General features: G+C 47.4%; 1 protein-coding gene across 4 annotated transcripts in view; it reads right to left on the bottom strand.

The window, feature by feature from the left end:
* Positions 1-18,814, bottom strand: part of ZBTB7C (zinc finger and BTB domain containing 7C) — a 149,018-nt gene that overhangs the window by 76,510 nt on the left and 53,694 nt on the right. For 3 of the 4 annotated variants that reach the window (XM_054003218.1, XM_054003220.1, XM_054003221.1), the window contains exon 3: positions 12,912-13,008. In XM_054003218.1, the coding sequence (XP_053859193.1) occupies positions 12,912-12,963 (52 nt within the window). In that variant the 5' untranslated portion in view covers positions 12,964-13,008. Of the gene's footprint in view, positions 1-12,911; positions 13,009-18,814 lie in introns of those variants that run through there. The other variant, XM_054003219.1, reaches the window with a different exon arrangement.

The following is an 18,814-nucleotide window of genomic DNA, read 5'->3' as shown; positions in this document are numbered from 1 at the left end:
CAGGTAGGATTCAGCCCCACCTAAGGCATTTCAGGGAGGTGCTCACACAGATCCTGGCTTTAGTTGCCTTAATGCAGGTTCTCATTGCTACACTGGACTCCCTGAGCTATCCCAGATCCATGCCTGGCTTTGCCAGGCAAAACCCTGGACCTGCATCCCTCCTGACTGACAGATGGAGACTAAGCAATGTGTCCTAGGGTAATAATGGACACCTATGGCCAGCAGCTGAATTGTGATTACATGTGTGGTGGCTGCCCCAGCTCTTCCTGCAGCCCATGGGGATGCAGTTGGCACCATTTTGGGTGTTTGATGAGCCACTAAGTTACTCAAACTTCAGTATCTCTTTTGGGGTGTGAAACTTCAGTATCTCTTTTGGGGTGTGAAACACCCTCCAGACTCCACTGGCCAAACATCCAATGACCCTGAAAGGAGATTGGGCACCAAGTTAGTATTTTTGTCTGCCACTGCAGCCTACCTCCAGCTCCTGATCTAAGTTTCAACAGCTCCAAAATAAAACCCATGTGCATGGGATGGGGATGCCCTGCAGCTCTGCACTCTCGGGTCCGTGCTGTGATGAGCAGCACAATCCTGGCACATCCACACTTCCAGGACGGTTCCAGTGCTTGTGCATAATAGGAATGGAACAAGTAAATTTGACAAAGAAAGGAGAAAGAGCAGCTGATATGCAAATCCATGTCATAAATCATTCACCAAATCTGTTCTGCAGTTTTGAAATAAACTTGGAGGTTGCTTCCCAAGTGCTGTTTGCAAACCCTCTGTTAATCTGGAAAGCAGATGCTCCTACAGTAGGCTGTATTACAGCATCTTGAAGAAATCCCCATTAAATGTTACTTTTAAATGCCCATGACTTTTGCAATCAGTTCTTTTTAAATCTTCTTGGCATATGTGAAAACCAAACATCATTAAAAAAAAAAACTTTGCTGTGATTCAGCTGTAATGGGTCTAAGCCTGGGGAAGAGCTCATCTCACATCTTTTTTCATAACCAGGTGAGACTCAAATTCCTCCCAGAGGCCTCTGACCATTCCCTTTGTATGCTCTAAGGAGTCTTTGACTTCCTCAGACTCCTGAGCTTCACTGAAAGCCTGTGTTGCCTCAAAGAGGGCAGTGCCCTGGAGATGCCCTCTAGAATCATGGGAGCCAAGTCACCCACACCCCTGCAGAAAATCCCACATGGAAAACATACTCTGAAAAGGCATTTCTAGCATGCCCTGGCACACATGGACATTTCATTGCCTAGGAGAGTGTTTGAGATGATTACTGCTGTTTTTTTTTTTTTTTTTTACTGCCAGGGACTGTTTCTTCCAGCAAAAAAAAAAAAACCTGCCCTGAGACAGATCATCCCTCCCAGCTCAGAAAGAACTGAGTGTGTGGATTGTGCTCAGAAGGAGTGACCTGGCTGCATCTTTGGGCTGACATCCTTTCCAATCTCCAATGCTCAGTTTTTTCCCCTTCCTGTGTGAAAATGGAAACAACAGCATCGGCTGCGGCTGGAAAGGGCTTTTGAAATCTACAGGTGAGACAGGTAGGTAAGACAGCGCCACACCCTTCTAGAAATAGGGGGAGAGGGAAAGGCAGCAAAGGGGGGAAAACCCCTCATAATAAATAATACTCTACAAATTACATAAAATGAACGCATTAAAAAAACAATCCTCCAAGAAGCAGCTGTTTCATTCTTTGCTGTTGATAGGATCAATATAAGAGAGGAAATTACCACCTTGTGCTCTGCAACACATCACACCGACTTTCCTTTACAGACCCTAATGCTCCTGATTGCAGTGTCAATTTAAAATTTACCATAAAATGCAGCATCTCATAAACTTTACAACCTCAATCACACTCACCCAAATCACATGCACAGGCACCCGCTTTGCTCTCCAAGGCAGACACACATCAACATGCTGCTGGCAGCAGATGGGAGAGCAGAGCAGGGCACCACATCTGGGATCTGCCTGTCCTGGGTAGCCTGGATGCAAAGAGAAGGAATCAGGTCGGAGAACAAGCTGGAAAATGCACCCTCAGATCTCTGTGAGACAGCTCATCCCATATCCAGAAGGATGAAGAGTAGCCAGAACCACAATTTATGATGAAGGTGCTGAGGCCCTGGCCCAGGGTGCCCAGAGCAGCTGTGGCTGCCCCATCCCTAGAAGTGTCCAAAGCCAGGATGGACAGGGTTTGGAGCAACCTGGGGTTGCATCCAGGAAGATGTCCCTGCCCATGGCAGCGGGATGGAGCCAGATGGCCTCTAAAGGTCCCTTCCAACCCAAACCAAACTATGATTATATAATCAAATACAACATGACCTCAGGTGCAGCAGCTCTGGTGCCCTGAACACGCTGCCGTCGAGGTGGCACCGGCACCCCGTGATGCTGAGCCAACCTCCTTGCAATGGGACATGCTTAAAACATAGCTGGTTTATGCCCTCTTGCAGGCTCTGATGGAATACCCCGAGCCATTTCCCTAATCCTGGGTGTCCTTCAGAAATTTAAGCCCATGCAGCTCCTATGGAGAAGATGGTGTGAGTTTTTAATGCGGGGAAGAAGCATGCAGCTATGCCCGTGCCATAAGCTGACCACTTGATTTTGCAGGCATGGGTTGTACTCAAGGGTTGACAAGGGAAAAACTAATTAAGCTCCTAATTTTGCTTCCTACATAAATCTAAGTCCTTTCGCTGTTGTCACTATGACAGAAAACCCATTTCTCTGCAGGGGCACAAAGGATTTTGGCTAAAGCATAATAAAAATATGCATATTTCAAGTTGCCCTTCCCCAGGAGCCATAAAACTCCACTCAGTGTCTGCAGTCTGTATGCACCCTGTAAGCTCTGGCTTAAAATTCTCCCTCAGCTCTAAATTACAGGATATATTTGGGGAGAAATGTAGTTTTTGCAATCAGCTGCTTGCCTTTGTGGCTGACCGAAAGTGCGATCAGACAGATGCTTAAAGATTCAGCAAGGGTTAAACCTTGGGGGAGGATGGGCAGGACTTGGGGATGAAGTAGTTGATCAAAGGGTGGCTCAGAAGTTATTTTAAAATAAACCAGAAAGTAGAACTTCCCAGTGGTTGCCACTGTAATTACAATGCAGACAACGGAGCCGTGGTGCTGTTACTGGATTTTCCTAGCAGCTGTGTTTAATTTACTTAAAACATGCAAAGCCATCAGGTCAGATCCCATTAGCAGAATCTCTCCACAGTGCTGCAAGAGCCCGGCCAGCCCAGCAACAGAGAAATGCTGAGGGCAAAACTCAAGTGTAAAATATCCCTGGAGAAGTAAGACACCAACGTGCACTGTCCTCCTCCTTGCCTGCAGCAGAAGCTGTGTGCTCAGTCCTTCCTGCTCATCCCTGTCCCTTTACTCCCGTCATAAGCCATCTATTTCCCATCTATCTTCTCCTAAGATCACCAGAAACAGAAGTCCATGCAAATACCTTGACTGGCTGTGATGGAGAAGGATCTGGGATCAAGCATTTAGGGAAGTCCTTCAAGAGTGTTTTTGCTACAACCCAGGTTCTCTGGGTGTCCTACAACTGCACAGTGTCTCACCTAGATCCCTCTACTCCCCAAGCACCTCCCTGACTTCCATGCTGCCTTAGAGAGAAGACCCAGGTGTCCTGAGTCACGCTCAGAGTCCATCTCGGAGATGGGAGCTTGGTGGATTTGTGAGTCAGGATTCCCCCCCAGAGCTTTGTTCACACATATATAATTCAGGACCACACGATTCATCAGGAGTTTTTCCAAAACAAAACTACAAAAATTACAACGTCCTCATCAGGGGAAAAAAAATAAACCTTCTAGAGATACTTCTCTGTTTCATTTTTGTTGTTGCTTTTCGTTCTTTTAACACTGGCTTCAGCCCTCTCTCCACTGAACGGAACATCAGGGCTTCATCCACTGTTTGTGGCCCCTGCCAGCTCAATTCTCTTTCTAAAATTAGCATCCTGAGAGATGTAATTGCTAGAACAGGAGGTGTTAGGTCACGTTTCGGTCCCTGCACATCAGGCTAAGTGCTTCTGCTGCCACCTACAACCACCTCAGAGTCTGAACCTCAAACGTGTCCTGCTCCACTGAGCCCAGCAGAGTGATGCAGCTTTAATAGGAGCTCATGCCCAAAAAAAAAAAAAAAAAGCCACAAGCTCCCATCTGCACATGACCCCCATATATAGTCATTCCTACAGAGAAGGGGCAAATAAAGTAGAATAAAATAATAGAAAATACAAGAAAAGGTATTTCCCACATAAGCTGTGACTGCCCCATCCCTGGAAGTGTCCAAGGCCAGGCTGGATGGGGTTTGGAGCAACCTGGGATAGTAGAAGATGTCCTGCCCATGGCAGGGGGGTGGAATTAGAAGATCTTTAAGGTCTCTCCCATTCCAAACCATTCTGTGATTCTATGACTCTAGAATAGAATAGAATAGAATAGAATAGAATAGAATAGAATAGAATAGAATAGAACAGAACAAAGCAAAAATAAAAATAAAAAATAAAATAAGATAATTCTAAGTAAAGCACCACAAGCAGTAGGAAAAAATGTGAAGGAATGGATTTATTTATGGGAACTCTGGAAACATCTGACCAAGCTGTATGACCCTCACTGCCATCAGAATGCCTCCTGACATCAGCATCTCCTGCCACTGTGTGCAAGAAACCCCAGCCTGGCCCTGGAGTCCTTGGAGCAGTTTAAGATTATTCTTCCAACATAAAACTCCAAGATAAACTCATCCCTCATTTCTTAGAGAGGTGTGAGGCTTATTTGCATAATAAATGACAAGGCAGGAATATAGATTTGTGTCAGATCACCCTCCCTTCCCTTTGAAAGAAATCTATTTATTCTGACTGAATCGTCTCTTCTCCAAATAAATGGTGTTTGTAGTCAGTTTAGCTGGCACCATACACGTTCTTTTGCATGCCTGTAATGAATTTTCACAGCCAGAGCCCTAATCCAGTCTAGTCATGGAGGGTTTATCACGACCTCTTATTTTATTTCTACCGGTAAATGGGAATTGCTTTCCTTATCGCTATCTAGAAGCACCTGAGTGATTTTTGCTTCATATTTCCTATCCCACTGGAATTCAGGATGCAGCATTATCTGATGCTGTACAATTGTCACTCATGTTAGCTGCCTTTTCATTTTAATTTGCTGGATTTATTGCTCTTTCCTTTTTTTTTCCTTTTCACCCAGGAGATTTTACTTCAGATCTGAGTCCTTCCTTGCTCTTTTCCATCCTCCTGGTCAGATTTCCTGGGTGATCCTCAGGAAGGCAGGATCAAGGCTTGTCTTGCCTTCATCTGCCTGATGCCTTTAAACAACCTGGGATAGTGGGAGGTGTCCCTGCCCATGGCAGGGGGTGGAACGAGATCAGCTCTGAGGTCCCTTCCAACCCTAATCCATCCTGTGATGCCTTCCCTTGGCAGAGCACTGAACCCCTGGGCTTGCCCCAGTCCATCCCACTGGGGAAGCATAAAACTGGGCAGTGACAAGCAGGAATTATCCCTGACTTTGAGTTCAAACAAATCCATGAGAGCAAGACGTGATCCCTCTGGCTGCTGGAAGCAGGGAGCAAGTAAACAGCTGAGAGCTCCAGAAAACTGGACCTGCTGCTGCTGGAAAGGCATGAGAAGACCTGCAAATCCTGCAGATAACACTGTGATGGATCAGTAGTGGCAAGACATTAACCTTCACTCTTGAGGAGACACCCAAATGATAACACCTGTAGCCATGCCACTCCAGAGTTATCAGTCTTGTCACTCGTGAAGATAAATCTATCTGACCTGAGCCATCATCCTACGCCACTCTGGCTTCCTTGCTCAAAATCCACGTAGATACCAGCAGGGATCAGAACAATCACACCTAATAATCAACTGAGAGTGTGCAACTATGCTCACATGGAAACCATTTCCCTCAGTATGCTAAAATAATTCCGCAGAGAAAGGGAAAAACACGGTAGGCTTGAAAGCTGGTCTGCAGGGAAAGTGCTACATGTCAGTGACAACTGTGGAAGGACAGAAAACAGCTACCAAAGCCTCAAGGAGCTGTCACGCACAGGAAAATGTAAGTTAATTAAAGCCACTTAAACAAATACATCTGGGACAGGGGCATGGGATGTAGGGAGGGAGAGTGAAGTGATATTAAAAGCTCAGACACATGGTGACTCCCAGACAGGAGGCAAGGAAAACCTATTTGGCAGAATCCAGATGAGCCCCTTGCCCTGGAGCTGTGCCAAAGAGGGCAGTGAGAGTCCCCTCTGCCCCAGGGCTGTGGCTCACCTTTGAGCACAGCATTGCCCCACAGCCCCACGGGGGATGCACAGCCTCAGCAGATCCAACCATCCTCTGGGAAGCAGCACCCAGGCTCCATTGATGCTCTCCTGGATCAAACAGTGCCAGCTCGGAATTATAAATTCAACATTTCCCTTCCCAACCTCTTCCCTCCTGTCCCTACCACAACATTCAGCTGAAGTGAGAACCATAGGCAAAGCATCCCTCTGGAGAAATGGAAGGATCCACCTCAAACACGCCACCAGGATCAACATCAACTCCACCTCCCCTTGCTCCTCCTCTGAGCACAGTCTCCTCTGAGCCCCCAGAGCTGATTTTCCTCCTACTCTGCTCAGAAGACGATGAGCACAGGTTGCTCACCACAGCCCTGCCTGTATAAAACCACAAAAAGAAAGGTTTGGATAGGCTCTGTGTATTTTTTTATTGCAATCAGCTCCCTGAGAAACTTAAAATGTTGGTTCTTTATATATTCCTTTGGGCATTGACTCAGAAGTGGAAACAGAACACCTACACGAGGTTGGGTCACGATGGAGATGGTGAGCCGGCCTCTTGAGATATTCCTGCTTGGGAAGCAGGGCTGGCCAGGCTCAGCACGAGGCTGACAGGAAGGGAAACAGGAAAGCAAATCCATCTGCACACCATCAAGCCCCTGCTGCAGGATGACAGCATGCAAGACTGCTGTCTGCAAGAGGAAGTCTTGCCCATGGCATCAGCCCGACCCAGTTGGAGTGCACAGAAACACAGATGGAGTGAGGAGGATCCAGGCTTCCAAAGCAGCTTAGCTTCCCACCCTCCCTTGTCTGCTGGGATGGGGGTGATGCAGCAAACCCAGTACCAACCCACATGCTCCTCCAGGAAAGCCGTGAAGCTGCTGGAATCTGGTTGTCTTGTCTAGCAGGGAGCTGAAGGAAGGAGTTAGTGAAGGACCTGGGTCACACAGGACAAGGTCTGAGATCTCCTTCACCCCTCAGCATATTTTCTAACTCCAAACCAGGCTTAGGCACAGATCTTCTATTGCAACCCTGGGTGAGATTAACTCCTTAGAAGTCCCATGGCTCCAGGGAGAGCTCAGAGCCCCTGCCAGGGCCTCAAGGGGCTCCAGGAGAGCTGCACAGGGACTGGGGACAAGGCATGCAGGGACAGCACACAGGCAATGGCTTCCACTGCCAGAGGGCAGGCACTGATGGGATATTGGGAACTGGGAATTGCTGGCTGGGAGGGTGGGCAGGCCCTGGCACAGGGTGCCCAGAGCAGCTGTGGCTGCCCCTGGATCCCTGGAAGTGCCCAAGGCCAGGTTGGACGGGGCTTGGAGCAGCCTGGGACAGTGGAAGGTGTCCTTGCCCATGGCAGGGGGTGGGACTGGATGGTCTTTAAGGGCCCTTCAACACAAAGAATTATGTGATTCTAGGGCTCTGCAGACAGCATTAGAGCCTTGTCTAATGCAGCTCAGGACCATAGCCCCCTCTCTGCCTGCAGCTCAGGGCAGGCAGCCAAGGCCCCCCACCCATGCCACAAACCCTCTCCCTCCCCAGGGTGACTTCCTTAACACATCCCAGCTGCCTGCCCCCACCCAACAAGGGCTGACAGATTTGTGCTGTCCCCTTAGGGTGGGGTAGGTACATTTATTTCCTTTTTGGAAAAAAAAAAAAAAAAAAAAAGGAAAGAAAAAAGGAAAAAAATATGCAATTAACCTTTTCCTCTCCTCACAACTGGCAAGAAACTACCCTGCCACAGAAATAGTTTGAGGACTAGGATATCTGTTCCCACAGCTGCACCAATGCTATTCTGGCTTGGCTAAAATTAAAGACCTGAAGTTGTACGTGGGCCTTCATGAAACTGTCATGGGGACCGCAAGATTAGAGGGCCGGATGCTGACCTGGGAGGCCGAGGTCTATTCTCAGCTGCGCCAAGGGATCCTCATGTGTGTCAGAACGTGTTTCTCCACCCCTCTTAAATAAGAATCCTGAAATGGTTTGGATTGAGGGGACCTTAACACTCAGTTCCAACCCCTTGGCAGGGCCAGGGATGCCTTCCACTATCCCAAGTTGCTCCAAGCCCCATCCAGCCTGGCCTTGGACACTTCCAGGGATCCAGGGGCAGCCACAGCTGCTCTGAGCACCCTGTGCCAGGGCGTCACCACCCTCATCATAATGACTTTCTTCATCATATCAAGTCTGAATCTCTCTGCTTTTAATTTAAAACCATCAACCCTTGTCCTCTCGCTGTAGGCCCTACTAAAAACTCTGTCTACATCTTTCTTCTAAGCCACCTTTAAGAAAGACCAACATATCTTGCCTCGTCACCTCCAGCGCCCATCCAAACGCTAGCCAGAGATCCAACAGCACTAAAAAACCCAGGAAAGCACAGGACAGCCCCAACATGCCAGCCACCATCCATCCCCTCTCCCACCACGAGCAGTCCTCTGCCAACAACTGTGCTGGCTATTGTTGGTCACATAAAGCCCAGTCCAGTGGCCCTGCTGTCAGCATGCAGCTCATTACTCTGCCAAGGGCTTTGAAACGCTTGGAATATGAAAGGTGCTCCATCAGATCAGATTCAGCTTCGTTTGCTATTACAATGCAGTGCATTTCTTTTGTCTGCGACTTTTGATGATGTGCAATTGTTCCCCTCAGTCAGTATTTCGGAGTCATTAGTTGGAATTAGTAAAGTTCCCGCTGCTGGACTTTTCCAAGGCTCTGTTCTTGGGCTACAAAGAGTGGATGAGGAGTTGTCCTGCTTTCACTGAGCTGGAGGCACAGCAGGGAGCGTGCTGGGGGGAGCAGGCAGTCTGCTCAACTCCACTTTTCCCCTGCAGGCACTGGGAAATGCACGTGCAGGAAAGATGCTGTGGGTGGTCACAACAGGGCTGGTGCTTCCCAGCCAGCAGGGAACCTGAGACCCTTTCATTTGGTACCTCTGCTGGGACCAGGGGAAGAGGTACACCTAATTGTGTCCGTATTTAGGCAGCACATCCCATAAAGTTCGGGTTTCCATTCCAAAACTCCACTCCAAATCTAAAGGCATCAGCCCTGAAGAAGTCTCCTTTCTCTGGGTGAAGGGATCTCTACTGGACATCTTCCTCGGTGAAAACACCTGGATGTGCCTGACCTTGTCCTCCAACCTCTTGCTCATGTTACACCTTTCCAGCTATACCAGAAGGGCTTTAGTACCAAGACCCTTTTTCCTGGAGGGATTTATATATGGAGCATCCACTTCTCTGGGCAGCCTGTACCAGGGCCTCACCCTTTTTTTCACAAAAAATTTCTTCCTTCTATCTAGTCTGGATCTCTCCTTCTGCTGTAAAACTATTCCCTTTTGTCCTGTCCCTACATGCCTTGTCCCCAGTCCCTCTGCAGCTCTCCTGGAGCCCCTTGAGGCCCTGGCAGGGGCTCTGAGCCTTCCCTGGAGCCTTCTCTTGTGCAGAATGAGCACCCCAAGCTCTCCTGGTCTGTCCTCTGACCAATTTTCTGTTTGTCTCTGATAGATAATTCGTTCCTATTCATGCCTGAGGAGAAAAACAAAGTGATGAAGCTCCATGAGTTGTGCCCACCTGATGTCATTGTCTGGACCCAAGGGCACAGCTCAAGGTCTGGGGACCACAGCAGCTCCAACTCATGCCCACCCCACCTGTGGGTGGAAATTCCAATCTAAATTCCCAATTCCAGCCATCCCACCACCTTTTCTGGATGCAATGTGGGTATTTGGCCACTACAACCCTGAAACAAAACTAGGAGCAAACCAAACTTCTGGGTAAACCCTTGTGGAGAAGAGCTCAGCACTGAACCCAGCTCCTTTAGCAGCTGGGTCACCTTTCACATGGGACTGTGCTTCTATCCCCTAAGGATTTCCCTGAAATTCACCTCACAGATCACCCCACCTAACATTTACAACAGCATTTCCACTGGGACATGGCCAAATGCAGACAATTCACACCTCTCACCTTACATTTTTTAAAGTAACAGGCTACAATAAAGCAGCCTGCCCAGATTCCAGCCTAATCTAAAAACAACTTTATGGCTTCTAATTTTAGCACTAATCTTCCTTTGCTATGGTTGTGTGATTTCTAATTATTTTATCCCCAAGCCCTGCTTTGATGGATAGTTGCACCTTTTCCAATGCCAAATGACTTGTAAAGTGCCTTTAAAAAATACGCTGATCATTTCAGGTTCATTTCCAGTTCCTACACAAATAACATTCTCATATATGGCTTCACTGCAGAAATATTATTATTATTATTATTATTATTATTATTATTATTATTATTATTAAAATAATAGTAATAAAAGCAATACAATTTTAAAAGGAGAGCTCCATTCCTTAGGATGATCCCAATCTGCTCTTGCAAACACCGTATTTTCTCTTAAAAGCTGATAAAGACCAAAAAAAAATCTGTTATTGAGATATAGATCTCTTAACAACTCGGTGCCGTGGCTTGGCATGGCTCCCAGAACACTTTGCCTTTATCTGTCCCTATTTTCAAGCTACAACTCAGGGAAGAGCAATTGGCCACACCAAAACCTCAGGGGGGAGCTTTGCAAGGGGCAATGTGCAGTGGTGGCAGAGACACATTTGCCTTGATTCTTCCCCGAAGCCTTGCCTACCCAAAACTGCTGAATTTAAAGCAGCAAACACCAGTCCTCAGCGGAAGATGTGTTGCAGGGTCTTAGGATGAGCCTCCAGCCCACAGGCTGGTGTTTTCTCACCTTCCATGCTCACCTGAAGCAATCTCTTGACCCTCCTAATTGCTGACCTAGGTCAAATCTGAAACCAACTCTTGCACAAAAATTTACTGGGGAGGGGATGCTGCCTGAGGACCGTTTCAGGATGCTGAGGCAGCAGCTGCCTGCCTGTGGCATGTCCCAGTAGGACCTGCCACCAGCAGCCAGCACCTGAGCAGGGGACAGAGACACAGGGCTGGTGGATGTTTGTTGGGTTATTTCCTTCCCCAGGATTTATACCGAGGTCCTGTCAATTGGAAAACATCCACTTGACCTGTGACCTTTTTGTTTTAGTTATTCTCCAAGCTTTGACAGCGGCAGCTGAAACACAAAGCACAAGACTTTTGGCACTGAGGTAGCACCCCGTTCCCACAAATTCTGCGTGAACACAGAAAAACATCCCACTGCAGCCCTGATGGTGAATGTATTCCTTCCTTCTTCTTCCTTCTTTCTTCATTTTCCTCTCTTTCACTTTCTGAGCCTGTTTCATGACCTGTGCATTCTCCCTCCCCACTGGAAACATGAGCTTAGCTCTCCAATGCAATATTAAAGAGAGGAGGACATGGGATGTGGTGTTTGAATTCCCTGCACAAGGCTGCGTTACAGAGGGTTTGAAATGGAGATTGTCAAAACAGGAAACAACCCAGTCAACGTCCTCCTGCCTGAGTCCTCAAAATGTCACCACACAGAGCTGCAAGGGATGGAAAAAAGCCCTCTGTTCCTGCATGGAGAGTGGGCAGCAAGACCCTCTGCCCTCATGCCACTCTGATCTGAGAGCTGGGCTTTAGCCTCTACTGAAATCAGTGTGGAGCTGGTTTTTATTGACTTGGGGAAAAACTCAGCAAATCAGGTTAAAAATTATAACCCTCTATTGACTGATACTTCTATCAGCGTGGAGAATTTTGTATGCAATGTCATCTCACTGAGGAAGTCAATCCTACAGGAAATCCTTCATCTTTAGTGCTTCAGAGTAATATCCACAGCATCCTGCTTCCTTCTTTACTCCCCTTAAAACCCAACTCTGAGATCCTCACCCCTCCAGCTCGTGCTCTGTGTTTGAGCTGGCCTTGCTGGGATAAAAGCACAAATCTTGGGTCTAATTCTGCCCACGCTCCCCAGGCAAACTACCATATTCATCTCCATGAAGATGCAGAGCAGGACAATGCCAGGCCCCAGGCTCTTTGATTTCCATCTATCCACCTTGGAGCAAGGATTTAAAGTTCCTCAAAGGCACAATAGTGAGGTCAGGTCTGGAGGAGAGAATGAAGCTACTGTAAACCCAGACAAATAAGATGCTGAGTTTATTCTAAAAAGAAGGCTCCTGCAGCTGTAGGTTTTGAGCAATTCTTAAAAGCCTGATCTGAACAAGCATCCTTGCCAACAAATATTCATATTTTAAGCCTTTGACTGCTTTTGATGGTAGTGAATATCTTTTTTTGATATTGACTGCTTGTTTTTACAGCTCTCTGCAAGTTAACTTCAGGAGAACTTCCCAAGCATAAGAGCTGGTGACCATTACCAGAGTGGTGATCCAGCAACTCCAGGATGCCTCAGCCCTGGAAATATTCAAGTTAAGTTGGATGGGACTGTGAGGAACCTGGTCTAGTTGAATATGTCCCATTACAAGGGGCTTGGATTAGATGGTCTTTAGGGTTCCTTCAACACAAACCATTCTATGATTCACCCTCTGGAAGCAAGGCTGTTATTTTGCTTTATGTTTGAGGGATCAGTCGTTTTATTTAGTGCCCAGCCATTGATCTAGAGTGACAAACTTCAGCAGGAAAAAAAAAAAAATCCACAAGTTCATAGGACGAACGACTAGAAAGGTCATTTCAGATGGTCTGTATAGCCCAGAACAGCAATTTTCCCCCATCATCCAGGCAAAGAATTAGAATAATTACCTAGAGCCTGATCCTGAAAGGTGTTGAGTGCAGTCAAGTGGTCTCCGCTCATAGAGTTCAGTATCTCAGGGGCTCTCAGCAAGGTCAGTCTTGGAGCCTGGGCAAAACAAGATAGGTTGGTGTTAGTCCAGTTATTTGTAAATAAACCTACACAACCTATAATTTAAAAAAAATAAACCCAAAACCAGGCCAGCCACATTTTCCTGTGTGGGGAATTAACTCAAGGGTCATGCAGAGCATGGCTGAGGAGATGCTCTCCAACCCACAGGCCTTCTCTGCAGATCAGGATGGATGCCTGCAGCACACAGGAGAGAAATTACACTGGGACGTGTCCACAGAGCTTCAATCCACATCCAGGAACACCCACACGACATTCCTCAGGAATGTGTTACCCAAGCCACCGCACCTGGATATGCCACATTGCCACACCATCCCAGGGCTCACACACCTTCCTGGTAGAGGACAACCCCTTGGGGTTGCCTCACCAAGGCTACAGTAAACGTGGAGGTAAGAGAAGTTAGCTGTGTTTCCAGGGAAGAAGACGAGGAACATTCCCCTCCCCGTGCTCCCCAGACGCGGGCGGGTACGGCCGTGCCAAGGGCAGGGTGAAGGGAGGGAAGGGGATGACGGGGACAGGATGACGGAATCCTCCTCCACGCAGCCCTTTGTTTTGGGAGGTCCCCTGGGATGCTCGGCTCAGGGTGGCCAAGTCCTCCTTCTTCCCCTACAAGGGGAACGGATGAGGGGAGGAAAACAATGCTCTCTCCTCAGCTGCCTAATGGAAGAACAAAAGCTCAGCGATCCCTTCCAAAATTGTCTTTTGAGGAACAGACCATCGAGCCTGAAGGCCCAGTATTTCTGCTGTATTTATTTTTGAACTCCAGCCTGGCAGCATCTTTCTGTCCTTCCTCTGGGCTCTTTCAGGACCTGCCCAAAGCCACTGGGGTCATGCAGGGCTTGCACACACCTCAAACCCCAGCAGGAATTTAACACCCAGCACGTGGTACAGGTGACAAAACCAAAGGCAAGGCTCCTTCACCAGACCCCATGACGAACACGTCTCGGATTTGGGGTAGAAGGGGCAAGGCCAGGTTGGAACAACCCAGTCAGGTGGAAGGTGTTGGCAGGAGGTGGGATTGGATGGTTGAGAGGTGCCTTTCAGCCCAAACCATTCTGTGATTCTATAACAGCCCTGTTTCAGCAGGATGCATTTGGCAGGAAGGGTCTGCCCCAGCCTGATCCCACTGAAAACTGGGACCAAACCCCACTTAAGCCAAAACCAGTACAAAAAGCACCTTTGATTGTTGAGCAGGGATGGCTGCTAGGGAGCAGAAGGGGATTTCTGCTGTGCTGATTGCTCATGGAAAGTCCCTGACTGGCCCGCAACCGTGGAAAAAAGGGAAAATAGAACTTTAATACCAAGTTGGTGGCAGGCTGTCTATTTTTCTCTCCTGTGACTAGTTACCATGGATAGATTTCTGAGGTCGACCACACAATTGTTCACTGCTCTGCTCCTATTAAAGAGAGGATGAGCAAATCATCCCATTTGTACCGTACTTTAATTTCCAGAAATTCTTTGTTCGTTTGTTTGCTTAAATTATTTCTCTCATTTGAAGAAACAATGCAGTCTTACAAAGCGAGGGCCCAAATCTCCCGAGTCACCCTGCTGTGGTTCATTACTTCCACACTAGTTAACAAGGCCAGTAATTTCCCTAAGGTTTAATAGAAAATCCTCTTTCCAGAATGCAGAGAGACAGGACATTTTAACAAACTCACTGTATCCCGGTTATGTCGTAGGTGAGGGATATCCTAAGCGAGGCACAGGTCCTCCTATGGGTTAGCAAAAAAAAGCAGGTAGCCTAAATGGAGCTCTTTTCATCCCAAATTACTCCCTCAGCTGGAGAAGGGGACCAGGGGGTTCCACGTCCCTTGCTCAGAGCATTAGCTGCAGCTCCACTGGCAGTGGCTTCCAGAAGCATCCCGGTCCTCATCCCAAAATAAAGAGTGGTTGAAGTAGATGATACAGGAGACGTAGATCCAAGATGGATCTGGGGTGGGTGTGGTGGCCTACAGCCCATTTCATAAATTATATGGACAGCAGAGCACGCAAAATACCTGCCAACAACCTGCCCATAAACTGCCCTTCTCACTGGTTTTGCCAACCTATTTCCATGTCCAAATCAGTAGGAAAAAAACTAAAAGCTGAAATAAATACAGGGGAAGAGCTTGTGGAAAAAAAGCAAATACGTAAAACATATATACATTGGAATCGCAGAATAATTTGGTTTGGAAGGGACCTTTAAACTAAAAAAAATAAACTGAAGTATTTTATATGTATATACGTGTGTGTGTAAAACAGCCCAGTGAATCTCTATTGAGATGCACATGCAGGTGAAACGCTGGCAGTGCTGCCTTCAGTCACGAGGGTATTTACTCTACAACAGCCTCTGCAGCTCCTTAATATTATTTATACAAACAGGATTTGTCAAGCAACAACTACAGATGTTTGCAGTGAGTCTTCCTGCTTATCCACTGATAATACCGTGTGCCTGGGACAGCTGAACAAATCCTGCCACGTAAATAATAAATACACGTCTGGGTTAATCAGAAAGAGGCGGTGAGGAATCTGGAGATTCCCACAGACTCCCTGCCGCGGGGAAGGAAACAAGAAAATGCCCTGACCTAAGCAGGGGTGAGTCTGGCATACCCACAGATCACAGGGAGATCACAGGAGCTGTTTGCAGATCACTTACGGAGCATGAATAATTCAGGCAGAAGCGGCTGGGAGTATGAGAACAGATAGATGGGAGCTCACTGCCACTGCTTTGGCAGGTTTTATTTTATCTAGCAAGGCAAGGAAACCACGAGCCCCAGCAAAAAATCCTCTGCCTAGCTTTGCCAGTGTCGTGGCTTCACCAACAACCTCATGATACATGGCAATTTACAGATGCCCAGCTGATGGTGAATGCCATCTCTCTTTCTCCTTGAGGCATTTTTGTGATTATCTGGCTGGACAGGTATGGCAAAACAATGCTTGTTTAAAAAAAAAAAAAAAAGCCCTCAGTACTGATCTGCACTCTACTGCATAATTACACAGCTCACAGAATCACAGAATGGTGTGGGTTGGAAGGGCCACAGGCAGAGACACCTTCCACTGTCCCAGGGTGCTCCAAGCCCCATCCAACCTGGCCTTGGACACTTCCAGGGATCCAGGGGCAGCCACAGCTGCTCTGGGCACCCTGTGCCAGGGCCTGCCCACCCTCCCAGCCAGCAATTCCCAGTTCCCAATATCCCACCTGTCCCTGCCCTCTGGCACTGGAAGCCATTGCCTGTGTGCTGTCCCTGCATGCCTTGTCCCCAGTCCCTGTGCAGCTCTCCTGGAGCCCCTTGAGGCCCTGGCAGGGGCTCTGAGCTCTCCCTGGAGCCTTCTCTTGTGCAGCTGAACAGCCCCAGCTCTGCCAGGCTGGCTCCAGAGCAGAGGGGCTCCAGCCCTGGCAGCAGCTCCGGGGCCTCCTCTGGGCTGGCTCCAGCAGCTCCCCAGTGTTGCATGCAGCCCATGAAACATCCACCAACCAAAAAACAAAAAAACATACAAACAAAAAGAAAAAAAGCCAAACCAAACCAAAACAAAACATAAAAGTAGTCAACTTCCAGGCCTCCTCCCACCCCAAGGGACCTGCGAAAAAAACACAGCACCTAGAAACCAGACCAGCTTGCAGCCTTCAGGCTTCTCTGCTCCTGCAAAAAACTCATGAATCAGTGGAGTTCAGCTCTGAAGGAAAAGGATGGAAACTAGAAAAAAAAAAAACAAAAAAAATTGGGATGAACAAAAAGAAGGGCTAAGGGATATTCCCTAACCTTACTCCAAAAGGAAAACATAAGTAGGGTTGCCAGGAAGCAAATAAAAAAAATTAAAAAAAAAAAAAAAAAAAAAAAAAAAAAAAAAAAAAGGCAGAAGTGGTAAAGACAGATGGTAGAAGTTGAACACTGCTTTGGTGGAACCTGCAGAAATCCCAAATGCATTCTGCTAAGAGGACACTGCATTTTGTTTCTTGCCAAAGGGAGGAGCCTTGTTGTCAAGGATAGAGGGGCAGCTGTCCAACATGAGGTCAGAAATGGGAACTCAGCTCAGTGACCACCAGTGAGCCTGGGGACACCTCAGCCCAGAGAGCCGGAGGGGCCAAGGAGGGATTTGACAGAGAGGACCCTGCCTTAGCAGGATTTCTGAATGTCCCAAATGGCAAGACATGCTGCAGTGCCAGTGATGTGCTCTGGGATTGGGGAACCCTCTGGGAATTCCTGTACTGCACCTGCCTGTGGTGCATGGCCCTGCTTCAATTCACCCCTCTGTACTACTGCCAGCACTGGATTTGGTCCCAAAAGTGCACACCAAGCTCTTCCCCAGCCCAACTGCTGTGCATGTACACCACGTCACAGCCCCCTCACACAAAAACCTATTTCTTGTTATCACACAAGATACATCTGATTGATGACTCACAGCAAAAGACATTCAACCAAGATCAAAACACAAAAATCCCAATAAATCTGGCTCTCAGTGTGAGCCACATGAGAAGCATCCAGGCAGCCCCAAGTCAGGAGTGAAACTTGGTGCTACCAACTAACAAATTTACACCTTAAATATTCCTTCAACATAAAAATATTTGCTCTCTCCATGCTTTCTTCCATTCTTGAACTACTTAAACTTAATATTCTTAATTAAAAACTGAATTTAAACATACTTCAGCACCACTGCCAGTAGCATCTTTGGCTTAGAAAGCTCAGTTTGGAAATGCCAACTCTATGGTGTGTCTATGACACAGGCTCTAGTGCCCACATCAAGAAAACTTCACTTCATTCTTTAGCATAAACTGACTATATCTGGTAGGAAACCTGTTTCTTGCCTTTATAGACTAAGCACAGGCCACATTCTCTGCATTACCCCAAAATAATTACTTGGCCACACACCTCATTGGATCCTCAGGGCTTTGGGTTCTCCACCCTCGTGTTTACATTCCATGCAGAAAAATTAACTAATTAATATACGTCTGACAGATGTTCTTTGAAAGAGATATCATGCCTTCAAAACACAAGATGATGAAAGGAGCAATCGAATAGATTTGACTGACCAGAAAAGCAAGGATTGTAGCATGACAGTGGAAAGCACAGCTTTTAGTCTTGCTCTTGATATTTATATGGTTTTATTTGCATATCAAACTACATGCCAATTAGGTGTATATAAATCCAGAATGAAACTATGCTGTGCAGCTCTCCAAAGTGAAGAAAAGCCAGGGCTGGGCTGAATAATCACCCTTAACTCTGGCCCCCCAGGTGTTCCCACTCCAGCTCACTCCTAATGACCCAGTAACACAACCGTACAACGGGAATCTTCTGCAATCACACACATGTATATGCAACATTTCCATACACTGTAAGCTGCTTTGTGTATTTTTTCATTTTCCTCCAACTAATTACTCCTGGAGAAAAGATGTCTGAGAGGAGACAGACCTTCTCTCTCCCCACAACTCCCTGACAGGAGGGTGCAGCCATGGTAGGGTTGGGCCCAGCTCCCAGAGAACAAGGGTCAGGATGAGGGAAAGGCCTCAAATTGCACTAGGGCGGGTTTAAATGGTACTGGGGAAAATTTCTTAATGAAAAGTGTTTCCCAACCCTGACACAGGCTGCTCATGGCAGTGGTGGAATCCCCATCCCTGGAGGGATTTAAAAACCGTTTCAAGATACGGGTCAGTGATGGCCTTGGCAGAGCTGGGGGAATGGTTGGACTCAATGATCTTAGAGGCCTTTTCCATTGCAAAGGATTCTGTGATTCCACGATCTGCCTGCTGCCCCTTGTCTCAGACTGCAGGGCAAGTTTTGCCTCTGTCGAGGCTTTGTGTAACCCTGCA

Source organism: Vidua macroura, chromosome Z (assembly GCF_024509145.1).
Source record: "Vidua macroura isolate BioBank_ID:100142 chromosome Z, ASM2450914v1, whole genome shotgun sequence".
In the NCBI taxonomy this organism is placed as follows: Eukaryota; Metazoa; Chordata; class Aves; order Passeriformes; family Viduidae; genus Vidua; species Vidua macroura.
This window is presented reverse-complemented; position numbering and strand designations above follow the sequence as displayed.